We start from the raw sequence: 26310 nt of genomic DNA, 5'->3' as shown, positions 1-26310 counted from the left end.
CTTCCCAGCTTGCGCTGTTGAACGCATTCTTCACATCCAGAGTGACAAACGGCGCAGTAACAGATGCCGCTCCACTTATGCTCGATTGCCACCTCAGCTGTCTGAACGACCGACTGGATGGCGTCCAGAGTAGATTTACCTTTTCTGAACCCAAACTGGTTATTGGACAGGCCGTCCGCACTCTCCGTATACGGTACCAGCCTGTTGAGAATCAACCTCTCCAATAACTTGCCCGTCGTATCTAGTAGACAGATAGGTCGGTACGCCGACGGGTCACCTGGTGGTTTCCACGTCGTTTCTGTCGCTTCCATACATCCGGGAAGATTCCTTGATCAATGCAGCGTTGCATCGTGGTTCTGAACATGTCCAGATCCAGACGCTAATGATTTCACGACTTCTGCCAGCTCTTCGTTCGTCACTCTCGCCACTTCTTCTCCTTCATCTGCCGCATACGGCGCTGGGGGCCATGGGCTTATGGGATGGTGCGGGAAGAGTACATCGATTATCGATCGCAGTAGTTCGGGCGACTTCTCTTGGGGCGCTATGGCACCTTTGGTCTTAGCCATTACCACTCTGTAGGCGTCACCCCATGGACTAGAATTGGCACTCTCGCATAGACTATCAAAACATGCCCGTTTTCGACTCTTGATTTCCTTTTTGAGAGCCAACTTTGCCTCTCTGAATGCTGCACCGCGTTCTTCTCTTTGTGCTTCTATGCGTGCGCGTTGCATTCTTCGTCTAGCCCGAAGGCAGTTTGCTCGAAGATTTGCAATTGATTCGCAGCACCAGTACACCGGCGGCCTGTTCTCTCTAGGAGGGGCTTTTCTCGGCATGGAAGCATCACCGTTTAGGTCCAGAGTGTTCCGTTCGCGCCTCGGGGCTCCGGCGAATACGCCGTCGATGCGCGCTGTTTGCCAACCTCGGGCTGTGGTCCGGTTACATCGCACTGCCCTCCGCCCGCCTGGTATTATACTATAGCGAATCGATTGATGATCGCTATGACGTATAAGGTACCTAAAAGGTTAGGACTACAAAACATCACGTCGATAATCGATTCTGCACCATTTCTGCGAAAAATACTCACTGTACCCACATTTGACAGCTCTACATTTAATACGGCCATGGATTCCTCAATCGACCACCTTGGAGGCGCGTAACAACTGCAATAGAACACGCCGTTGATTTTTGCTATCGCAAAACCGCCATTTGAGATAGAGACTACTTCTTGGATTGGGTAGCGGGCTGTCGTCCCTATAGTTGCTAGCTGTTAAGACCTATCCGCCACCCAGTTCCCGCGGTATGCTGTATGGTGGTCACAGTGGTTTAAATTTAACTGTGTTACTTCCGTTTTGACTGCGCTCTGCTTGTGCCCGGACATTTGGGTTCACCCGTTAAGTGTCCTTTGTCTGCTCTGTCGACACATTGTAGCACGTAAAATACGGCTAAAGGTTTTCCGTCTCCTGTTTCGTTCCCTGGCTCAAGAAACAGACGGCTTTAGCGCCACCTCCGAAGAGGACCGTCTGTCGAGTTATGTTTGCCCGGCAAGAAACCCAACCTCAGGGCGGGTTTGTTTTATAAGAGTCCAAATAGCAATTTAGGAAACGATACAGAAAACTCAAAGGAATAGTGGATCGAGATTTCTCAGTTATAGAGGTCGCCTTAAGCGATTCTCAAAAAATAGTTGATGTTGACCGTCGTTCTACCGACACAAAAAGACACCACTCACGAGTATCATCACTGGAAGAACTCACTAATTCAAATTTCCCTGTTCGCTTCAGACACGTGAGTGGAGAGACTGATTTCCCAGGCAGTCTATCCTGGCGTACAAAAAACAGAAAAAGAAACAGGTAGAACGACGCGAAACGTGAGAAATCTCGAAGACCAAAAAAACTGTTACAGGGAAAGCTCTAACATATTACAAAAATACATAATCTGGTTGAGAACAGCAAAAACATTTAGAAATTTATTCAAATTTGATAACCTAGGTTTTATTCATAATTGTGTGTTCCTTTCCTCTTCTACTTCTTCTTCCTACTTTCCCTAATGTGTGTGCGGATTTGCTAAACTAATTCTATCGACATTTATCGATCATCTTCTTTTTATCTTCGAGCTCGGTTATTGTGTGGGGTTTTAACGCATGCGCATGGTTAGTTTGGTTTGGCTTGTACTCACGGACCCTTTTAGATGCTGCGATGAATGCCGCCGGCAAAGCAGAAGCGACGGCCGTTCAATGGGCTGGCAAAGCAGAAGTGCCGGACGAAGAATGGGACGGCAAAGCAGGATTCCGAAATTAGCACATCGACGATGGTGGTATTGCGGCTACTACTCCAAATACGGCAACGAACTGCGACTTTTTAGATTTACTCCTTGATGAAGTGTCGCACGCCGGAAATCACGTGCGTCGGTGACGTATGACGCAGTTGACGACGGTGGGGATCGTCGGGGGCTTCACACGTGGCCTGTCCACGAGGTAATAGAAATGGTGGTGGCCGCTCTGTCGGAACGGTTTGTTCCCTTCCGGCTTTCCCCTCAAACCGGGACTTCTGAACGCTGAAGCGTGGGGTCGAGAGCAGCGTTTAGCTTGCAGATGCAGTGTGCCGAGCTTGGGCCGTAGATCGCTAGATTTCGATCCTAAATAAAAAACCGTCGAACGGCTTTTTTATTCACAAACGCACACACAAACTAACTTGACCGCACTTAACCTTCTTGGCTTTAGGCTAACGAACTTTACTTGACAAATGAAACACACCGCGACACTTAACGATTATTCACGCACTCTCGCCTCTTCCACGGTCCAGGTCAAAATGGACGAGTAGAGATTCTGAAAGTCCTCAGATAAGGTGTGATTTTACATCTTCGTGGACGGAAGTACGTAAAATCACCGAAGTAATTTCACGACCTTTTCAAACGACGATCCTCATCAACTACGAATGAGAACCGATTGAAGCGCTATCTCTTTCGCTACCATTCCATCTGAATGACCTGTATCGTTCCGTCTATTTTTGGACTCCGATCTATTTATAACGATCGTTAACGTTCGGGCTTGAACTTTGAACCTTAGGCTTATTCGTGTTTCGTGGTGTAGTGTGTAAGGCGACAGGGACTTTTATTTGATATAGTATTGGTAGAAGGCGACTTGTATGCAAGTTTTGTATGCAAGTTTTGTATGCGGTTTTGGAAAAGTGCATTTCATTTTGAACTGTGATACTGAATATCGCATATATTTAAGTGAACTATTGAATTTGTTAAATTTGACAATGAAATGATATATGATTAAATGAAAAATAATTTAACACGAATAATAAATTAACATTGAAGAACATGAAAAAACAATATAATTATGTAACAATTTATGTACATCTATATTTATATTGAATAAATCTTAAAATAATATTTACAAAAAAGTGACCATGCTACATTATCCTCTACTAAAGGTACGAAAATTTGATTGAAATTGAGAGAATTTCAATCAAATTTTCGTAGGGTTAAACCCTAAAAAATGTTCCAGCTGATTTTGATTCTATTGAAGAAAAATGATTGGGCTATTGAATTGAAAAAATGTCAGTTGGCAGGCAACGCATACACACAACAACATTAAAAAAAACGTGACAATAAAATACTTGCATCTGGAGTAGGCCTTCACTCCAGAGAAGTAAACATGAACTAGGACCCCTGTCTTCTACTCCAGCCATCATGAGCCGAAAACTAAGACAGTGTCCGTAAAACTTCCACAACAAGAACCTGTGAATCCTGAACGTCAGTCTACTCCAGAACATGTTCCGAATCCTTGACTGCGTTCACTTTCCACAATAAATGGACTAGTGAATCCTAGCTGCGATCTCTCCAGATATTCTACCCGAAACATATGATCACAACCACTTTCCACTTTAAACAGTGTGCTGCGAAAATACTCCAGACATAAGTCCGAACACATTTCACAACACACAAACAACATAAATTTTAAAATCTTCATCATAGATATTTCATTCGAAATATTATGAGAACGTACAATACCACAAACAATGAATCACCCCTCGATCGGTCACTCCGGGAACGAGCCGTCACTCACTCCCTTGTAACTCACCCACTCATGCGCTGCCAACGTAACGGAACAAAACTAAACACGAACGTCAAAACGAGCAAAACAAAATGTGAAAAAAATAATAAAGTGCAGTTTGGATTTGGAGCTGGCTCGGAATTTAAAGTTTTTACGATGAAATACTACAAGGATGGTGGAAAACATAACGGAAAGTTTAAAATTAATTGTATCGTTGGTTGTTGTGGCTAATTGAACTGTTGTTCGGGCTCGGGGAGGGTTGATTTTCTATTTTTAGGTGAAGCAACATCTACGAAGTTCAACCGTTCAACAATGGCATGGGCGATTATTTTAATTGGAAACTGGTTCTAGTGATTGATTGGCTAACTGGATTACAAGAATTGCTTCGAATAGCACAAGGACGGATATATATAACAAACGATGGACTGGATAACTTAAACGCGAACGAAGACGGACGAACTATTCAGAAACGCCATAGAAGGACGAAAATAAACACTGTCGATAAAGAAGATCTGGACAACCAAAAACGATGACTGAATGAGAAAATGCAACTAGGACTGGATACTAAATCGAAGGACGAAAACGAAGGGCTAATTCCAATAAGAATCGTGAGTGAATTTACTTTACTAATTAATCTAATTTTAAGGTACTAATAATAGCATTACCGTAGGGCGTTAGGCGCGTACTAACTAACTAATCTAATATTTACATTATGTACATGGGAGGATTACGTTTCGTAGTCTCAACTCCCTTTATTCTTTGATTCTTTTGCCCTTGAAGGTGTTTTCGTGGAGATTTTCATGGAAATACCTTAGTTGCTTCGAGGGGAAGTTTTCATAGCTTGAGTTTTCATTGTCCATCGAATTTTCCATGTGAGATGACGTCATTACAGGCGATCAATCACAGTGATGGGTGATTTAGAGCCACCGTATGGTCAATTGGGGCCAGAGGTCAAACATGGGCTCCTTCCTTGCTTCATAAGAATCAGTACTAACTTAGTACTGAGTACTAAGGATCGGAAGTCATCACTTAGGCTCTCTGTAGTCTTCGTGTTGCCACTACTACTTATCAGATCATCGCCCAGCTCCTTCTATGCTTGATGATTCTTACTACTTCAGTGAGAAATCATCGCCCAGGGACACTCTACAATCGACAATGGTGATCCTAAACCATTTCTCACCCCAATCCAATCGACTATGTGACGTATGACTTTCCCCGAAGGTATTTTTGAAAATAGTCTCTCACGTTACATAGCTTTGAAAAAGTCATTGGTCACCTTAGTGACTCGGTGATTTATGAACCCGTAGGCGTGTTTTTTTTTATAAAAGGTCACTCCGAAGAGGTTCATAGCTTGAAAAAAAATTGTCTAAGACGGTGGGTGCATCCTCTTCAGATGACTCCCATAAAAGACGCCTAGCCTTTTTCCTTGAAGGTCCTCAAGCTCGTAGCAGTGTTTTCCTAAAATTTTCCTGACTACGGCGAGTTCGTACTTCGGGGCTAGCTTCGCGCAGAAGTTCTTTGCCTTGCTCGACTGTTCGAAGGTTCGCTTCAGTACCGTTTCCCCAGCGACGTAAGTAGGACATTCCGCATTCGATCGCAGATTGTACGTTCGCTTGTGGCGTTCGTACGCTTTCGCGAGATGTTGTTTTATCTCCGCATACAGACTTTCCAGCTTATCCTGAGTGTTTCCACTCCTTGTCGTATTATCCGGCGAGCCTTGTCGCAATCTTTGGTACTCTTGACCGTCCGAAACCATCTCACGGCCGAACACTACAAAGTACGGAGTGTACTTGGTAGATTCATGTACAGCGTTTCGAATCGCACACGCAATCGATTGAAGATTTTCCGCCCAGTCTTTGTGCTGTTTTATCGTGGCCCGTATCGCTGTCGTAACCACTCGGTTCACCCTCTCTGTATTGTTCACCTGTGGGTGATACGACGGGGTGAGCCAATGATTGACCCCATATTCTGTCAGGAGATCTCGGAAAGCCTTCGACGTGAATTGCGTCCCGTTGTCCGTCAGAATCACCTCCGGTACCCCGAAGAGTAGAAAAATCATGTTTCGCACAAATTCAATCAGTGAACTAGCTTTCGCTTCACGAAATGGTTGAACCAACACGAATTTGCTAAACACATCCGTCGCAACGAGCAAACAGGTGTGTCTTCCTTTCCCTGATGCCGGCAGAGGACCAACGTAATCAAGCGTTACGAATTGCCAAGGATACTCAACAAATTCTTTCTGTGCTCCCATGGGCGGAGTCGAATTCGTATTTCCCGATTTCGCAGTCTGGCATTTCAGACACTCTCGACAAACTTTCCTTACTTCCTTCGCCATTCCTGGCCAGTAATATCGTCTTCTGAGTCCCTGAACCGTTTTCTCAAAACCAAAATGCGCAACTTCGTGATCCTTTTTTACGATTTCGTTTCGTTCTAATCGTCGAGGTACAGTTTTCCATCGGAATCGGCTGTCCTCGGCACGGTTCTTGTTCGTCACGTACCTAAGAATTTGTCCGTCGGATACCCGATATTCCGGATATTTCTTAGGGTTGGCTTGTATGTCCTCGGCGAGTTCTTCGTATTCTTCGTCTTGCGATGACAGATCGAGCACATTTACCGATCGGGAGAGACAGTCTGCTGTTATATTACTAGCTCCTTTCCGATACTCTAGCTGAATGTCGTACGACTGTATTTTAAGGGCCCATCGGAGGAGTTTGGAATTACCGGACTCCACTCCAATTGTAAACAGCCACAAAAGGCTTCGAGCGTCTGTGACCACTTTGAAACGCGACCCCTCGACATAATGTCGGAAATTTTCAATGGCCAATAACACCCCCAAACACTCCTTCTCCACACTCGAATAAGCTCTCTGCGTTCTGCTTAACTTTTTGCTGAAATAAGCAATCACTCGGTTCTCTCCGTCCTGTTCCTGAATCAAGGCTGCTCCTACTGCTGTATCGGATGCGTCACTCTCAATTGTAAACGGTTTGGTAAAGTCTGGATTTGCTAGAATTGGAGCGGAGGTCAGTACCGATTTCAATTCCGTAAACGCATTTTCAGCAGCTTCGGTCCACTCAAACTTCTTCTTCGCCTTCTTCAAGAGATCAGTGATTGGTGTAGTTATCCGGCTGTAGTTCTGTATAAATCGCTGGTAGAATCCCGCTAAACCCAGCAATCTACGCACATCCTTAACCGTTTTTGGTCTTGAATAGTCAAGTATTGGTGATATCCTTGACGCATCAATCGCGACGCCCCGTTCGGTCAAGAGGTATCCCAGGTATTTTACCTGCTTGCGGCAAAACCGTGATTTTTCGAGCGAGATGGTCAGGTTGGCCTTTTTCAATCTCTCAGCTACGATTTTCAACAGTCGAAAATGCTCTTTCATCGTTCTGGAAGCTATTACGATATCGTCCAGATAGACGAATACGTACGGTATCAGATCAAACCCAATGACCTTATCCATCAACCTGCACATGGTAAAAGGTGCGTTGGTTAACCCAAAAGGTAATACCTTGAACCTGAACAACCCTTTACTTGTTCGGAAGGCCGTGTAGTTTCTGCATTCCTGTTTCAGCGGAATTTGGAAGTATGCGTCCTTCAAATCGATAATAGAAAAGTACTTCGCATTCTCCAACCGCTGAAAAATTTCCAACATATTCCTAATTGGGTAACTGTCCTTCGTAGTCATGCTGTTCAATCTCCTAGAGTCCAAACAAACCCTAATTTTGCCGTTCGATTTTCTGACTGGCACCAACGGGTTCGTCCATTCGCTATAACACTCCTCTATGACCCCCATGTCCTTAAAACGCTGGATTTCTGCATCGATCTCTTTTTGAATGGCCGGTGCTGAACGGTACATTACCTGATTCTTTGGTTTCGATCCTTCTTTGAGTACAATTTCATGCTCAATCAAATGCGTTCGGCCTAAGTTGTTGCTACTAGTAAACTCAAAATCCCTAATCACTTGAACTAGTTCCTCTCGCTCCCTATCTGTCAGTTCATGTTCAGTTTCCAAGGTTTCGACCATTGGTTGCTGTACCTCCTCCGGAATGTCCAGCGTAGGAACGTCTAATGTTGTGTCGCTTCCTGTTAGTTGAATTTTCGGCAATTCTCCCAAAGGTTCCAGGGTGAACGCAATCGTCTCTTGTGAAGTTGTGAAACTACCCACCGGCTCTGGTCCATTTCGAAGATCTCCATTGTTCGAGTCCGAGATTTGGAGCATTTGATTCAACTCAACCATAGAATCGACGCAGCCGACAGCAGCTTCCAAATTCACAACGAGTTCAGAAATACGGAACAGAGGAATCAGCGGAACGTCCACCATGTAGATTGTGATCATTCGCAGGATGAATGCGACGAACCGGAGGAAGTAGATGTGGTGGATACAAGAATGAATCACCGGGGACACGTTGGGCGCCAAAATGTAGCACGTAAAATACGGCTAAAGGTTTTCCGTCTCCTGTTTCGTTCCCTGGCTCAAGAAACAGACGGCTTTAGCGCCACCTCCGAAGAGGACCGTCTGTCGAGTTATGTTTGCCCGGCAAGAAACCCAACCTCAGGGCGGGTTTGTTTTATAAGAGTCCAAATAGCAATTTAGGAAACGATACAGAAAACTCAAAGGAATAGTGGATCGAGATTTCTCAGTTATAGAGGTCGCCTTAAGCGATTCTCAAAAAATAGTTGATGTTGACCGTCGTTCTACCGACACAAAAAGACACCACTCACGAGTATCATCACTGGAAGAACTCACTAATTCAAATTTCCCTGTTCGCTTCAGACACGTGAGTGGAGAGACTGATTTCCCAGGCAGTCTATCCTGGCGTACAAAAAACAGAAAAAGAAACAGGTAGAACGACGCGAAACGTGAGAAATCTCGAAGACCAAAAAAACTGTTACAGGGAAAGCTCTAACATATTACAAAAATACATAATCTGGTTGAGAACAGCAAAAACATTTAGAAATTTATTCAAATTTGATAACCTAGGTTTTATTCATAATTGTGTGTTCCTTTCCTCTTCTACTTCTTCTTCCTACTTTCCCTAATGTGTGTGCGGATTTGCTAAACTAATTCTATCGACATTTATCGATCATCTTCTTTTTATCTTCGAGCTCGGTTATTGTGTGGGGTTTTAACGCATGCGCATGGTTAGTTTGGTTTGGCTTGTACTCACGGACCCTTTTAGATGCTGCGATGAATGCCGCCGGCAAAGCAGAAGCGACGGCCGTTCAATGGGCTGGCAAAGCAGAAGTGCCGGACGAAGAATGGGACGGCAAAGCAGGATTCCGAAATTAGCACATCGACGATGGTGGTATTGCGGCTACTACTCCAAATACGGCAACGAACTGCGACTTTTTAGATTTACTCCTTGATGAAGTGTCGCACGCCGGAAATCACGTGCGTCGGTGACGTATGACGCAGTTGACGACGGTGGGGATCGTCGGGGGCTTCACACGTGGCCTGTCCACGAGGTAATAGAAATGGTGGTGGCCGCTCTGTCGGAACGGTTTGTTCCCTTCCGGCTTTCCCCTCAAACCGGGACTTCTGAACGCTGAAGCGTGGGGTCGAGAGCAGCGTTTAGCTTGCAGATGCAGTGTGCCGAGCTTGGGCCGTAGATCGCTAGATTTCGATCCTAAATAAAAAACCGTCGAACGGCTTTTTTATTCACAAACGCACACACAAACTAACTTGACCGCACTTAACCTTCTTGGCTTTAGGCTAACGAACTTTACTTGACAAATGAAACACACCGCGACACTTAACGATTATTCACGCACTCTCGCCTCTTCCACGGTCCAGGTCAAAATGGACGAGTAGAGATTCTGAAAGTCCTCAGATAAGGTGTGATTTTACATCTTCGTGGACGGAAGTACGTAAAATCACCGAAGTAATTTCACGACCTTTTCAAACGACGATCCTCATCAACTACGAATGAGAACCGATTGAAGCGCTATCTCTTTCGCTACCATTCCATCTGAATGACCTGTATCGTTCCGTCTATTTTTGGACTCCGATCTATTTATAACGATCGTTAACGTTCGGGCTTGAACTTTGAACCTTAGGCTTATTCGTGTTTCGTGGTGTAGTGTGTAAGGCGACAGGGACTTTTATTTGATATAGTATTGGTAGAAGGCGACTTGTATGCAAGTTTTGTATGCAAGTTTTGTATGCGGTTTTGGAAAAGTGCATTTCATTTTGAACTGTGATACTGAATATCGCATATATTTAAGTGAACTATTGAATTTGTTAAATTTGACAATGAAATGATATATGATTAAATGAAAAATAATTTAACACGAATAATAAATTAACATTGAAGAACATGAAAAAACAATATAATTATGTAACAATTTATGTACATCTATATTTATATTGAATAAATCTTAAAATAATATTTACAAAAAAGTGACCATGCTACAACATACAGTATCGGACATATAAACATATATACCAATGCCGTTTTCCCATACAAAATGGTCAACTTCAGATAGCTATATCTACGCCGTTTTTCAACCGACTCTTCTAATTGTCTCTGTAACGAATTACAAATTACCTACCTCAATTTTTGATAACTGTTGAGAAAGTTGTGTGAAAGAAAACTATTGGTTTAAAAGTTACATATAGGTTGATTTTTGACATAAAAATGCACAAAGACGAAAAGTCATGTATCAGACAAACTAGGCGTCATATCCTTTCGGTGTCTTCAGCGCATTTGATCCTTATTACTTAATAAACAAATCGGCTAAAGAGACCAATATGCTACGACGCGTAATTTTTCTGCTAGAACACTTTGTGTCTTGGTGCATTATTTATTTCCAAATTCAACCTATCTGTAACTTTTAAATTAGTAGTTTTCACACAACTTTGACAATAGTTTTCAGAAATAGAGAAAATTTGTAGTTCGTCACAGAAAAAAATGAAAAGAATCGGTTGAGAAACGACGGAGATATAGCTATCTGAAGTTGACCTTTTTGTATTGGAAAACGGCTTTGGTGCATTTTATATGTCCGAAACTGTATTGGGCACTTAGCGCCTAATACAGTATCGGCATTTGCTGCATTTTCTGCACAGCTTACTTTTGTCGGGACCATTGCATTTTCACGATTTACGGCCCTTCCATGAAGCAAACTTAAGGAGGCTGCCCAGCCTACCTTGAGTATGCCCAAGTTCTTCGCTTTGTTTCCCTCTGCAACCGGCAGCCTGATCGCCGCCACCTGGGTGCCTAGGGCTCTTTCTAAGGTGGATGGCCTTACTGGCTACGGTGATGTCACACTGCTCTTTGAGGGCAGCCGAGACCTCCGCTGCATCGGTGACCTCATCCAGATTTTTAGACTGGAGGGTCACTTCTGCAGTGAGTGATCTCACATCAGTTTTGTCGCCAAGTACTTTTTGTGCTAGTTGCTTAAAGGTGCAGCCCTTTTTGCTTCTTTAGGATTAAGATCATTTTACCAATCTTAGTCCGCCTTATGCTCCGCACATCTGCGCCCAATGGCCTCGTTCAAATTCCTACGGTTCGCTGTTTTCTGTTTAGGATTCTCCTTGGTCACCGTTTCCGGTTTTCTCCTTTCTTTCTGACTTCCGACTCGTATCCACGGGTTGCTAGTGCTTTGCACCCGTGGTTCCTGTGGAAGCACTGCCTGGTTTGGCTCATAACTCCTTTGCTTTCTTGGCTTTAGACTTGTTGGTCTCTCCGCTGTTGCCATGTCCTCTCGATCCCGGAGCCTGACTCGTGCCAGCTTTTCCGCTCTGGAAGACAGCCGCATAAGATACTTATGCGATACCTTTAGAAACCATGCGTCTTTTCGCCACATATTCATCCTCGGATCCTCTTTCGTATCGCGTATTGAATAATATCATCTGATATATTCGCGTTGCCTTGAAGGAAAACACTTCAGTCTGGCACGACTTTGTGTCTTTTTTGCCTTCTACCTTGCAAAGTTAACAAACTCGATGATGATATCGAGTTGCTCAGCAGCCACCTGCATTTTCGGGAGGTACTCTCCATTGCGATCCATGGCCTCGATTAGTCCCGGGAAATCAATCACCTCACATACTGCACTGGAGCAGCCAGTGCCTGCCGTTGTCACAGTGTATACGGTTTTGTCTGCACTGTTCTCACTTAAATTGATGATGATCGCCTCCTTCCTTGGCGGGAACTTTAACCGGTTAAGAAGCCTCTCTTTCACATTCCGCTAGTTGTTTGTTCTCTTATGAGTCCCCCAAAGAGCCGCTATCCACCTCCGCTGGAATAGTCGCCTTTGTGATCCCATGATTATCTATGCAAGCATGGAGACCCTTGCTAGGGTTGCAATAGTCATTCGTGGGATACAATGTTTAGAACCGGATCGGCGCAAGTCAGGTAATGGCATCTGAGCCTACTCCAGCCGAGTTGGAACCAGGCGACGGATTTGGAACGTACCAAGGCCTGCCACGGTTTTACGGGACGGAGGCAGCGTGCGCCATTCGCTCACTAGTATGCAGCTCCTGTCTGGGCACCATATCATTTGACGTACGGTTTACAATTGGAACGTGTACAAAAGTGTTTTCTGTGATTTGTACTGAAAGGTCTTTTGCCAAGCTATCCTGATCGATGCCAGCTAATTAACTAGGAGACTCTTGGAAAGAAGAGTTAGGTCGCTGCTAGTTTTCATTTTTAACATCATCACCGGCAACTTACACACTTCAACGCCTCTTGCTGAGGTATCTTTCCATGTTTCAGCATGAAGCCCTCGCAATGCCCCCTTCCTCGCCATTCCTGTCCACAGAACCAGTTATGGCCAAAATAAAACCGTTTTCCACTAGCGTAAGGGCATTCCACATGGCCGAATTTACAAATGTGGGGTCCCGGGAGCGATTGTCTTGTGGGGGCCCTTTTTCCTAAAAAAAATGTTTTGATACTTTAGAATAGACTAGATGTTTTTAATGTCCTTTTTACCTTTTTTTTTGTAATTTGATAATTCCTTTCGCATTTGTACCTTATTTCACATTATGAATATTCTATGTTATAATATTCAAATTGTTGAATATACAATTTATTTAAGTAGGTCTTCTTCTAGAGACATGGTGTCTATTTTAAAGCAAGTCTCTTTTTCATGGAAGGTCTCTGGGGAATCTATTATAATCAAAATGATCTCTAAAGTCTCATTGTTGCATATTATGTTTGCAGATAATCCTGATGCAAAACTTTACACCAATAATTTCCTCAGGGATTACCATCAGTGTACCATTATCCGCTCATGTTCCAGTAGCCCGCTCACACTGAAAAAAGATAAGTTAACACAAAGTAAATTTGAAAACTATAGCCGCTATACGGTTCAAATCGACGAATTGAATTATACTGTGGACATTTTCTTGCTTATTTACTCATATTACCTTACTTTTTAAACTCGTAAGCGGGCTACTGGAACATGAGCGGGTACTGGTACGTTGACGGTACTTTGATTTTTCCCAAAAAGTACAGTTGCTCCAGGTATTTTTTTAACTACCGTAAAACGGGGTGAATAGAAAAAGTGGGGCGAATAGAAACAAAGCGACCTTCAGTTAAAAATGCGACTATTATGTAATGATAAACTTTAAAAACCTACTGAAATATATTTTTTTCATTAATTCAATAACAAAAGAGTATCCCTAGACTATTTTAAAATTAAAAATTTTGCTACATTTCTCATTAACAAATTGAGAAGAAAATATTGAAATCTCAATTATTTTTTATCATTGCGGGGTGAATAGAAACATACAACATTTTTATAAATGTTTGTACGATATAATTTTTATTTTTTAACAGCAATTGGGGCCTTAAAAAAAGGAAGACGCGACTCATATTTAAGGCTTATAAAATTGGTTTTTATCCACACGGTTTAAGTTGTACACATTCAAACATGTCGGAAAGTGTTTCTATTCGCCCCATTTTACGGTAATCCTTTAACCGATCTCTCCAGTTGTTACACTAGGAGATCCTACAAAGATTTTTCGAAGATGTTCTAAACGTTAATCTTGGAGGATATATTTAGCAAATCGATGGAAGAATCACCGGTTTAAATCTTGTAGAACTTAGGACTTCCCTGAAAAACGTCTGATTTTTTTTTAGTTTCTATGGTTATCCTTGAAAAAAATCCAGTTTACACTCTTAAGTTATCCGAAACAAAATTACACTGTTCGACAAAAAAAAATCTTTGGGTGGATCAGGGTCGCGTTTATATGGGTCTTGAATTGCAAGAAAAGTGTAGAAAAAGGCCGTTTTCAAATGATTTGCAGCACCTTTGGATTATTTTTTGACAAAGTTTGAAATTTTCGCATTTTTTATCAAAAAAAAAGCGCAATAAGCAAAATATCAATATATTTTCAAATTCAATTATTCAAGCATTGAATTAGTCAAATCAATATTTTTTAGCACTAGATCGCTTCAGGGAAACGTACACCATTTCAGAAGAATATTGGCATCATTTTTATATATGAATTTGGAATGTTGACGATCATTAAGCAAGTATGTGAGGATGTACACCATATAAATACTACTTATTTTTCTATTTCACACATCTGGTTCATTATATAATAAGTTTTATAGGTTCAAGAAGACGCTTGATTAGGATTAGATTCTTTGCTCCATTAGATAACACAATGAGCAATGCAATCTAGTAACATTTGATTTCAACAAGGATACGACTACGGAAAATTGATGTGTCTGTTATGCTTAATTAGTTAAAAAAAAACTTAGATATATACTTATTATCACCTTAAGACACCCATATTTTGGAAAAATACGCGGATTTGGATTGTATATTTAACAAAATTGATTTAATTTTACTAGAATAGTAATGTACAATGTAGTTACAAATTTTAAAATGGTTTAGACATTTTATTTGGTATAAATTAGGGGTGACGGTCTAATCCCATCAAACGTGGTCGGTTTTACCCCGCTAGCGCAATTTCCACAACTATGGCTTTATTTTTTTATGTTTAATTAACGACCTTTTAACTCAATCAAGAGTCATTCGGGTCGGGATAGCTTTATTTTATCGATATATTACAATTCATTTACATATTTCCTTTCTTTTCACGTTTATATTTCTTTTGGATCCAAACAAACCACTTGTCTGCATCTTCTTCGATGGGGGGTTCTTCCTCTTCAACTGTATCCATATCATCGTCGTCGGTTGTAAACTCATTCTGCATAATGTACGATCCGTCCGTAGCTCAATTGTTTTTATCTATTCTCTTCCGTGGTGGCGATCTCTCACATGATGTACGTGTTTCACTAAACGTAGGTGATGATCTCTCGTCTGACTGGATCACTGTTCGCTTAGATTACTGTTGTGTTGTGGAAGCTTTTCTTGCTGCTGTTGAGGCTTTTTGTCGCTTTTTTTCTTTGCAACCTTCGATTTCGTCGCAACAGTAATTGTGGCGGGAGGAATTTGATCTGGTTCAACTGATGTAGTCTTGTTCGATGCTGTTTGAGTCAAACTCTTCTTGTTGACTGTACAGGATTTGCCAACATGAACTAGTTGGGTACAATGGCGACATGTGGCCGGCTGCGATATATAAGATATATATGTTTGTTCACGTTTAATGGTGACGTACGATTTCAGGTGTTCCTTCAGAGTCATTTGCACGATGCGTACTCCAGAAGGGATTTCCCTGCCAGCAAAGTGTTTACCCCATACCGCTTCGGTCACACTAAAGACTTCACCATACTGCCGGAAAAATGTGGCAATGTCCTCATTTGTGACATTCTCTGAGAGGTCATGCACTTTTACCTTGAGTCTATCGTCGTCCATCAACAGGCGCACTTTGTACCGTTTCCCAGCCACTTCGAGCTGGTGACGGTCGTCGTGTTGCTCTACCACCTTCAGAGCAGTTTTTAAATCGATGCATTTCACATGTACACAGCACTGAACATGGTTCATTTGCAGGCGTAGAACCTGACTCGGCTTCAGAGCTATGTTTCTGAAGATGAGATTATGCACATCTTCAAAACTCGGACGCTTTTCGAAGTTTCGAAGATCTATCTTGAACGAATTTTGACGAAAGCTAACTACCATTGTTGCTACCGAACAACGCAGGTGCCATCAAGACAAAGCGATAACCGATAAACGATAACGGGTGCTCAGCATGAACACATCTGAATGCAGCAAAAGCTTCAGCACAACTGACTATGGCCTTATTACAAAGCTAAATATTTACAATTCATATTTCACTTCACTGAAGCATATATCACGTTTCTGTTGAAGCATGGACGGGTAAATTGTTATGTTTTAACAAAAAAAAATCCCTTCTAAAATCCTTAGGTTAGGTTAGGAGCATCTGTTAAATTTAGATCAAATTCAATATCAGCAGAACATTTGTTTTTGATATTTGTTATGGAAATTTTTATGTATACATCACCCTTAATGTTTCGGAATGTCAAAAATCTTGTGTTTATGGAAAGTGCTTGGTAAACTTTTTAGAAAACCATCATTTTCATAGCAAACTGAAGGTGGTCCGTCTTACCCTGACGGGCGTTCTTATCCCATTTTCCCCTAACAATGATTGTAGGGGGAGATCCCCCAGTACCGGACACTTAAGCCACTAAATTCATAATTCGAAAAATATTGATTATATGGGCTCGTGTTACCCATCTATGATAAATATTATCATTTTTATAGTGTACAAAAATAAATTTGAAAATATAAATTTGAATTTTGACATTGAGTTTTGATGTTGTATTTTAGTACCAAATTGATCGATCTTGAAAGGTGGCACCCAATACCGGACACGATTTGGAAATGCCTCGAATTCTGTAAATTTGAACATCATTGAATGTGTACACTATAGAAATAGTTTATAATTACCAATTCAATGCAATTGCAACATTTACAAAAATAATTTGAGTTTTTCTTAATTTGCAAGATGCCTATCAAAAACCTCTTTCATATATGATGAAAAACAGCACATTTTACGATGGTGTTATGAATGTTCATTCTTCTTAATTTTATTGCATGTTTGATACCATGGTCGACGGAACCCATGAAAAATGAAAGTATTTTGAGACACTGATGCATTAATTACAAAGATATCATATAACAAATTAAGCTGTCCGAAACTGAGGGACAGGAGGTGCTTAACCAAAATTGTAATTTGTCCATATTTACTTCAATTATGGTACAAAACACATTCATACTATCAAATTAGGATTATGTTTGATCATGCTTACGGGATCCAAAGTATTTTTTCATATTCAAAATAATTACTAAATCGGGTCAAAATTAAGAAGATACGTTATTTTTTTAAAGATTTTCAAACTTTTCTACTTTTTTAAAAAGGGATGCATATTTCAAGGATGTGTTATTCTACGCAAACATTAGTCTACATAATAGCTTCCTTTTCTACTAATACACCATCTTGATTGGACCATGATTTCTCAATGTTTCGGCTTTGTCCGGTATTGGGTGCTGTCCGGCACTGGGGGATCTCCCCCTATAACGTTTTTTCCTTCCCCGATGACCGTATGGACGTGACCGGCTCCGTTATTGATTTGTAAATTTTGAACTCTCGATTTGTGCACATTGAGTAAACATTCTCAAGCTCATTCATTAAATCTCTGTGCAACTTCGTTTATTCTGGTCAATCACGGAGTAGCAACTACGAAGCGGTCATCCATGCACATGCTCTAAACAGACCTGACTAGAAAACGTGACTTTATTTCGATAACCCTCTGTGACTAAATACAAGTGTATCAAACTTAAACAATTTTATTTACATATTTTCAGCGGCCGCATCCCAGAATCCAGCCATAATATACACAATTCCCACAAATGCACCTTCTTCGGGGCCACAACGACCAAACACACTATTTCCAAGTCGACCAACTTCTTACTATGCCCATTCCACCGGTATATATCTTTCAAAAGCATCAATATTTATTATTTTATCTAACATGATGCTCATTTCTTGCAGACTTGCCACCGTCCTACGAAGATGTAACAAAGGATAGTCCTGTCGTGGTTATACTCCCAATAACGGAAGACGCACCGCCTGCATCGACTGTACCAATCCAGGCCACAACGACGACATCCCAGGGCCCGCCAACGATAGCAGTGACGACTACCGCGACAACGACGGCATCTGCCTAATGTAACTCTGATCCACGTGCTGTGATAACAATAAGTTCTAGCCTAGATTCCGTTTGCTTTATATTATTTTTTTGTTTTATTCCCTAAGCAAAAGTGATTTGATTGTGTAGAACTGTAATAGTATTTAGTAATAAATATTAACAACCTTTGTATAAAAACTAAAAAGGCATCTCTAGAAAAGAAAACAAATGGACAACGAAACGAAAAGAAAAAAAAAACTGTGAGATGGCTCTACTTATCTTTGGCGGTGGCGTCAACCTTGGCTTTCGGTTGCAACATATCCGTTAAACTCGGACCCTTGCGGCCGTACGGATCATCCGGCAAAAAGAAAGCATCCATCACCCACGTGTAGCCAGCAACTCGCGTTTCGATGATCTTTTTCCAAGCTACAGGCAAAAAGGAACCAGAAATAAATTGTAAGTAAAATATTCTATGTGAAATAAAGGTAAACCTACAATCATTTTCCTCCATCAGGTCCCGAAAGTTGTCGTTGGAGATGATGACCCCATCGAACTTTTCCGCCACGGAGATGATCAACCGGTCATCGTAGGAGGACGATTTTTGACCGGGGAGGTTTTTGCTGGGCGCCAAAAGAATGTCACCCTTTTTGTACAATTCTTCAAGGAGACGTTGGTCGGTGGATTTCTCCTTTTTCAGTCTGAAAATAGCGGAATGCATACGGATTAACGATGCTGCTGCAATTGTGGAAGTACTTTTTATGTGTTAGAAGGGTCTGACCCGTTTGACATAATGTTTAGTCGTTTGGCATAATTTGAAAAGAAATCAACTACAATATCTAGTAAAGCTCGAGATAATAAAATTTTGTGTCTTCATTTTTTAGATATCATGCCCCCCGAAGTTACAGAAAATACAGGTCCATTAGAGCCACTACAAGAACTTCATCAGATAGTTTTACGATACGGGTCAAAAAAGTGCCCCTTACGGAAAAATATGAGCCACAATACTGAAACTGATGGTTTTGAATAGCATAGCGTAGCATAGCATACCATAGCATAGACTGACTGTACATGTCAATGGTTGCTACTCCGCGATTGATCGGAACTGGTAAGAATTGCACTACGATCCAAATGAATAAGGGATGGGAGTTTTCGCTTACTCTCGAAGTGCAATTTTAGCAGATCTAATATTATTGATCAATAACGGCGCCGGCCAAGTCCTTACAGTCAGTTGGAATGGGGAAGGAATATTAGGATGTAATGATTGTTGCTTCTAGAGACCGAGAATACCTCTGCATCTCCACAATCACCACGGGAAGGGTGTTTATTAGTGAGGGAGGAAAAGATCTGGGAGTCACCTCTGGTCGATGATGCGATCCATGGACAAGGGGGAAATATACGATTTATATTTAAAGCTAGTTTTGTATTTTTGTCTCGAGAAGTTTTTGGTAGAAGCTTTAAAATATACGTCAACATCTATAATGACGAACAATTCAAAAGATAAGTAGATGAAAAAAGCGAATTTAGTACTATACCATTTAATTCCACTAGAGTTTGTATCCTTTGACAGATACGCGTATTTCGACCTCAACTGTAAGGCCGTCTTCAGTGTCGACTAGTCGAGTCTAGTACACGACACTGAAGACGGCCTTACAGTTGAGGTCGAAATATGCGTATCTGTCAAAGGATACAAACTCTAGTGGAATTAAATAGTATAGTACTAAATTCGTTTTTTTCATCTACTTATAGGTATTCTACGAAACAGCTCGAAAATTTATTATCAATTCAAAAGATGTTTTTATTAATGACGAAAACTGAAAATTACATGTATATATTTTAAATTATATGAAACAGGAAAATAGTTTGTTTGAAAATTACACACGAATATTACTGTGCATTTTGTCTCGATATGGTAGATGTTTTAAAAAATACGTCAACATTTACAATGTCAAACAATTCAAAAGATAATTTTTAATAATGTCAAAAAGAGAAAAATATATGTATATTGAAATTGTATAAGAAAAAAGCATAATGCCGACACTTATAGTGACGAACCATACAAAGTTTGTTTTAATATTACTTAAAAGTTACGCTTTCAAGAAAATATGTGTTATCACAAGCATGAAACGAACTCACCAGTTGGTAATCCATCCTGGACTGAACACAAAACTGACACTAACAGCAAAACATCTTGGCGTCCCGAAAACAAACCGTCTTGCTTGTGCCTTCCCAAATACCTACCCAGCAAGACGCTCCAAAAAAAATATTCTTCGGAGAAAAACCTATCGGACGACGCAAAACCGAACTGTCCTATTTGGGCTTCACGAAGCACTCTGAAACTGATGGTTTTGAATAAAAAAAATTCTTGCGAGACATAATGTACAGTATGGCCCATAAAAATGCAAAAATGGTCATATCATGTTTAATGGTAGTTTTTACATAGAAAATGTGAATGAAACATAAATATCATTCATTACTTGTATTGTTTAATCTATTTAGACTCAGTTTTTAGCTTTGGACATGATTTTTATCTGTTACTTTCACCTTACCAGAGAGGAATTGGAAGCACACCTTCAAATTTTATCATGCGGACGTCGAGTTCAATATCTGTGTGATGAAAACTTCTAAAACATCAACGATGACGTGGAATTCTTCACAGGCCTTGTCTTCAGCATACGCCCAAATCAAATTATAGAATTGGATCATACCTGGGTAATTGGAGACTTAAACATATTTTCGAAAAAACGGCTCATTTTGGAGAGCTTTGGTTGAACCTTCATATAAGTGTGATAAACGGCTCCGTTTTGCTCAAAACCTATAAGCTAGTATTGATAATAGTTGTCTCTAACGTATGGAATAAATTTCATCCTTAAAAATCTGTTATAGGCCTCCGTATTTATTTTTTATTCAACCTTCACAAAAAATAAAGGCATATGAAACCTATAAGACGCAAATGTCCTCAAAATTATGACCCCGGCAAAATATTTTATTGTGATCATGAAAAACACGTACTCTAAGAACTCCTCCATCCTCTGATACCAAACAAACTAAAATTTTAAACAATAAAGTGTAATGTTTTAACGTGGAAAGTTTATCACCAGAGTATACGACCATCAGACGCTGTTTCTAGCTTTGGGCGGACAAAACCTTTGAACTTATTTGCTTTATTACATTATTTAGGACAGTAAGAAAAAATATGACAAAAATTGTCCTGGATAGCGAAGTTGTGTCAGAATATACTACAATAATCAGAAATTACATTCACTAACAAAAACTATGAAAATACCGCTTGTGGATGCTATATTCACGTTCAAACAACTTTCGCTTTTTTTATGGGCCATACTGTAGAATAGGACAATCTCTATGTGAGAGTTTTGTACTAAAACTGAGTAAAAGGCTGATTTGAACAAGGAAATAGTATGTTTGACATGGTTCTCAGAACTTCAAATAACTTAGACCAGTTATGAAATTCTAGTATTAGAATCATGCGTAGTGATGATTAATAATATTATCAGGGAGGCATACCTCCAGGAAAATCACAACATGAATTATTCTAAGTTTTTTCCAGGCAATCCTCCAGGGATTCCCTTTGAAATTTCGCCAGTGATTTGTTCTGGGCTTCTAATTCCATTAGAGATTCCTACAGAGATTAACCCATAGTCCAGGGGTTGCATCAAACAGAATAAGAATTCCTCCAAGGTTTACTTTTTCTTAGATATTCCTCCTGAAGATTTTTTAAGAAATCCTGAATTTTATTTCTCTACATCTTTTGTTCTGGTGGTTTGTCCAGATATCATTTCATTTATTTAGTTAACATCTACACAGATAACACTGAATCAACAATTTCACGCCACAATACTCGGTTCGTGGCCGCATCTCTCCATCCTCGGTTCTGCCCCACGCTCGCCAAATCGATACGCACTTGATCCGCCTACCTAGCTCGCTGCGCTCCACGCCTTCTTGTACCAACCGGATCCGAAGCGAATACCATCTTTGCAGAGTTGCTGTCCGGCATTCTTGCAACATGCCCTGCCCATCGTATCCTTCCAGCTTTGGCCACCTTCTGGATACTGGGTTCGCCGTCGTAGAGTTGGGCGAGCTCGTGGTTCATCCTTCGCCGCCACACACCGTTCTCCTGCACACCGCCGAAGATCGTCCTAAGCACCCGACGTTCGAAGACTCCAAGTGCTTGCAGGTCCTCCTCGAGCATCGTCCACGTTTCATGCCCGTAGAGGACTACCGGCCTTATGAGCGTTTTGTACATGGTACATTTGGTGCGGGCGTGAATCTTTTTTGACCGCAGCTTCTTCTGGAGGCCATAGTAGGCCCGACTTCCACTGATGATGCGCCTCCGTATTTCACGGCTAACGTTATTGTCAGCCGTCAGCAAGGATCCAAGGTAAACGAACTCGTCGACCACCTCGAACGTATCCCCGTCTATCGTAACACTGCTACCTAGGCGAGCCCTGTCGCGCTCGGCCCCACCAGCTAGCATGTACTTTGTCTTGGCCGCATTCACCACCAGTCCTACTTTTGCTGCCTCGCGTTTCAGGCGGGTGTACAGGTCTGCCACCTTTTCAAATGTTCGGCCGACGATGTCCATATCATCCGCGAAGCAAACAAATTGACTGGATCTCGTAAAAATCGTACCCCGGCTGTTAAGCCCGGCTCTCCGCATAACACCTTCTAGCGCAATATTGAACAACAGGCACGAAAGTCCATCACCTTGTCGTAGTCCCCGGTGGGATCCAAACGAATTGGAGTGTTCGCCTGAAACCTTAACACAATTTTGCACACCTTCCATCGTCGCTCTTATCAGTCTCGTGAGCTTCCCGGGAAAGCTGTTCTCGTCCATGATTTTCCATGGCTCTACGCGGTCGATACTGTCGTATGCCGCCTTGAAATCGATGAAAAGGTGATGCGTTGGGACCTGGTATTCACGACATTTTTGGAGGATTTGCCGTACAGTAAAGATCTGGTCCGTTGTCGATCAGCCGTCAACGAAGCCGGCTTGATAACTTCCCACGAACTCGTTTACTACGGGTGACAGACGACGGAAGATGATCTGGGATAATACTTTGTAGGCCGCATTTAGAATGGTGATCGCTCGAAAGTTCTCACAATCTAACTTGTCGCCTTTCTTGTAGATGGGGCAGATTATCCCTTCCTTCCACTCCTCCGGTAGCTGTTCTGTTTCCCAGATTGTGCCTATCAGCCGGTGCAGACAAATGGCCAGCCTTTCCGGACCCATCTTTATGAGTTCAGCTCCGATACCATCCTTACCAGCAGCTTTATTGTTCTTGAGCTGGTGAATGGCATCCTTAACCTCCCTCAAAGTGGGGGCTGGTTGGTTTCCATCTTCCGCAGTACTGACGAAGGCATTTCCTCCGTTGTCCCGTCCTTCATTGCCTGTGCTCTCAGCACCATCCAGGTGCTCGTCGAAGTGCTGCTTCCACCTTTCGATCACCTCACGCTCGTCCGTCAGAATGCTCCCTTCCTTATCCCTGCACATCTCGGCTCGCGGCACGAAGCCGTTGCGGGATACGTTGAGCTTCTGATAGAACCTACGCGTTTCCTGAGACCGGCACAGCTGTTCCATCTCCTCGCACTCCGTCTCATCCAGGCGGCGTTTTTTTTCCCGAAAGAGGCGGGTCTGCTGTTGCCGTTTCCGTTTATAGCGTTCCACGTTCTGCCGGGTCCCTTGCTGCAGCATGACCGCCCGCGCTGCATTCTTCTCCTTCAAAACCTCCTGGCACTCCTCGTCGAACCAATCGTTCCGTCGACTCCGTCCTACGTACCCGACGTTGCTCTCAGCTGCATCGTTGATGGCTGCTTTTACAGATATCATATTTTCTATTTTTAAACTACGAAAAACCTCGTGGGAAAGACAACTTCAAAATCCGGACAATCGGAAACATTTCACACGAAAGTTCTCACCTTAAGAATTTTCAATAGAACTCAAATTTATGTTAGTTGAGTCTAGTACACGACACTGAAGATTACAGTTGAGGTCGAAATACGCGTATCTGTCAAAGGGTACAAACGCTAGTGGAATATAATGGTATAGCACCAAATTCGGTTTGAAAGCGCGCACAATTTTAATTTACCTAGGACTTACTAGTTCAATTGAAAATCAAGTCACTCAGGACTTCGAAAATATTCTAAATCAAGAGAACGTTTTCGAAAATGCCTGGGAGACTGATTTGGAAGAAGTGAGAACTATTATTAAAAAAATCAGAAATATGAAAGCTCCTGGCGATGATGGAATTTTCTACATCCTCATCAAGAAACTTCCAGAAAGTAGCTTATCATTTTTAGTTGATATATTTAACTAATGTATTCAATTAGCATATTTTCCTGACAAATGGAAAAATGCTAAGGTTGTTCCAATTTTAAAACCAGACAAAAATCCTGCAGAAGCTTCTAGCTATCGTCCAATCAGTTTGCTTTCCTCCATCAGTAAACTTTTTGAAAAGGTCATTTTGAACAGAATGATGGTCCACATCAACGAAAATTCAATTTTTGCCAATGGACAGTTCTGATTCCGCCATGGATATTCGACCAATCATCAACTTTTACGTTTAACAAATTTGATCCGTTCCAACAAATCTAAAGGCTATTCTACTGGTCTTGCTCTTCTGGAAATAGAAAAAGCATTCGAAGTTTGAAAGTTTGATTGTAAAATAAAAAAATGTGATAGAGAAATTAAAAAAAAAATAATTTTCCAACATACTTTGTTAGAATAATTCAAAGTTATCTGTCAAATCGTACACTTCAGGTTAATTATCAGAACTCCAGGTCTGTAAGATTTCCTGTAAGAGCAGGTGTTCCCCAAGGCAGCATTTTGGGACCAATATTATACAATATTTTCACATCTGACTTACCTGAGTTACCTCAGGGATGTCAAAAATCCCTGTTTGCGGATGACACAGGCCTCTCCACCAAAGGACGAAGCTTACGTGTCATCTGTAGTCGATTGCAAAAAAGTTTGGATATTTTTTCTTCATACTTGCAGAAATGGAAGATTTCTCCCAATGCTTCCAAAACTCAACTAATAATATTCCCACATAAACCAAAAGCTCTTTATCTAAAACCTTCAAGTAGACATGTTGTCACGATGAGAGGGGTTCCAATAAATTGGTCAGATGAAGTTAAGTATCTAGGGCTCATGGTAGATAAGAATTTAACTTTCAAAAATCACATTGAGGGCATTCAAGCCAAATGTAATAAATATGTAAAATGTCTCTATCCCCTTTTTTTATTTTTTTTTTGTTTTTTTTTTTTTTGTATGGTATTTAGTTGGAGCTGCATTGTGAAAATCAACAGCTCCATTGTTTGAAATAGTAGTGTCATTACTAATACTGTCTAGTCGAAATGGTTTTGAATAATTTGTCATTCAAGTGCTATTCTGATTACTCCTGTCTTTTACGTAAGATTAGAGTCTTAAATATCAATTGTCGTCAAATCTTAACAAAATTAGGCTGTTTAGTTAGAAGTCTAGTTAATTTCATTTATTGGTCATTACGTTCATATATCCTTAAAGAAAAAATGTCGCTTTCCTTGTCTGTTCAACAATTTTTCGATACTAGCAAGCGTACCCTAATGATCGATCTCAGCGTCTTACTTTCCATAGTCATTTTTATAGTGAACATTGAAGAGTAAAGTTACCTTAGGCTTCTATTACAGTCTTCTACAAGATTCACTTTTCGGTGACAAATGCAATGCTTCACAACGCCTACTTTCTACTTGTAAATTTTGCGAAAATGAAGCTGGAATTAGATTATTTATACCGCTGTTACAAATGAGGTATTTCTTATTATGGCAATGTAAAAACCACATTCCATTTTTTGGGTGTGCTAACGTAAGAACTTCCACTACGATCACATAAAAACGCGACGCGAGACGGAACACAACACTTATTGTTCTTACAAATAAAAAGGATATTAAAAATTACCTTTTTTATGTCGACCGGTTTCGGGCTCGATGTTGTCCATCTACGGGACGATGTCCGACTGATTATTCAGATTCACATACACATATTCATGCAGATTGCAGCATACGTCGAGTGGGGGGGGGGGGGTGATGTTATTGGGGGGTCGTCCTCATTCATGAGAGGGCGATCAGCGGTAGCTATATACATAGACTCCCATGCGTTGAGGTGTGAAGCTTTTCGGACATTTTTTAGCAACTTAG

At 41.2% G+C, this 26310-nt stretch overlaps 2 protein-coding genes across 13 annotated transcripts in view; one reads left to right on the top strand and one right to left on the bottom strand.

Moving 5' to 3' along the window:
- LOC5571289 (septin-7) overlaps positions 1 to 26310 on the top strand; it is a 293920-nt gene that overhangs the window by 247066 nt on the left and 20544 nt on the right. For 2 of the 12 annotated variants that reach the window (XR_002499424.1, XR_002499425.1), the window contains 3 exons: positions 17798 to 17920; positions 17985 to 18576; positions 18635 to 18980. The exons of the other annotated variants lie outside the window; for them this stretch is intronic. The gene's annotated coding sequence lies outside the window, so the exon portion shown is untranslated. Of the gene's footprint in view, positions 1 to 17797; positions 17921 to 17984; positions 18577 to 18634; positions 18981 to 26310 lie in introns of those variants that run through there. 12 annotated transcript variants of the gene reach the window in all.
- The window catches only part of LOC5571291 (endoribonuclease rege-1), a 28956-nt gene continuing 20853 nt past the window's right edge, over positions 18208 to 26310 (bottom strand). Inside the window, exons 5-6 of the mRNA XM_001653543.2 lie at positions 18616 to 18818; positions 18208 to 18546 (exon numbers count right to left, since the gene is read on the bottom strand). Coding sequence (XP_001653593.1) covers positions 18392 to 18546; positions 18616 to 18818 — 358 coding nt within the window. The 3' untranslated portion in view covers positions 18208 to 18391. The remainder of the gene's footprint in view (positions 18547 to 18615; positions 18819 to 26310) is intronic.

This window comes from Aedes aegypti, chromosome 2, assembly GCF_002204515.2.
Source record: "Aedes aegypti strain LVP_AGWG chromosome 2, AaegL5.0 Primary Assembly, whole genome shotgun sequence".
In the NCBI taxonomy this organism is placed as follows: Eukaryota; Metazoa; Arthropoda; class Insecta; order Diptera; family Culicidae; genus Aedes; species Aedes aegypti.
Note: the sequence above shows the minus strand (reverse complement) of the source record. Positions and strands in the feature narration are given on the sequence as shown.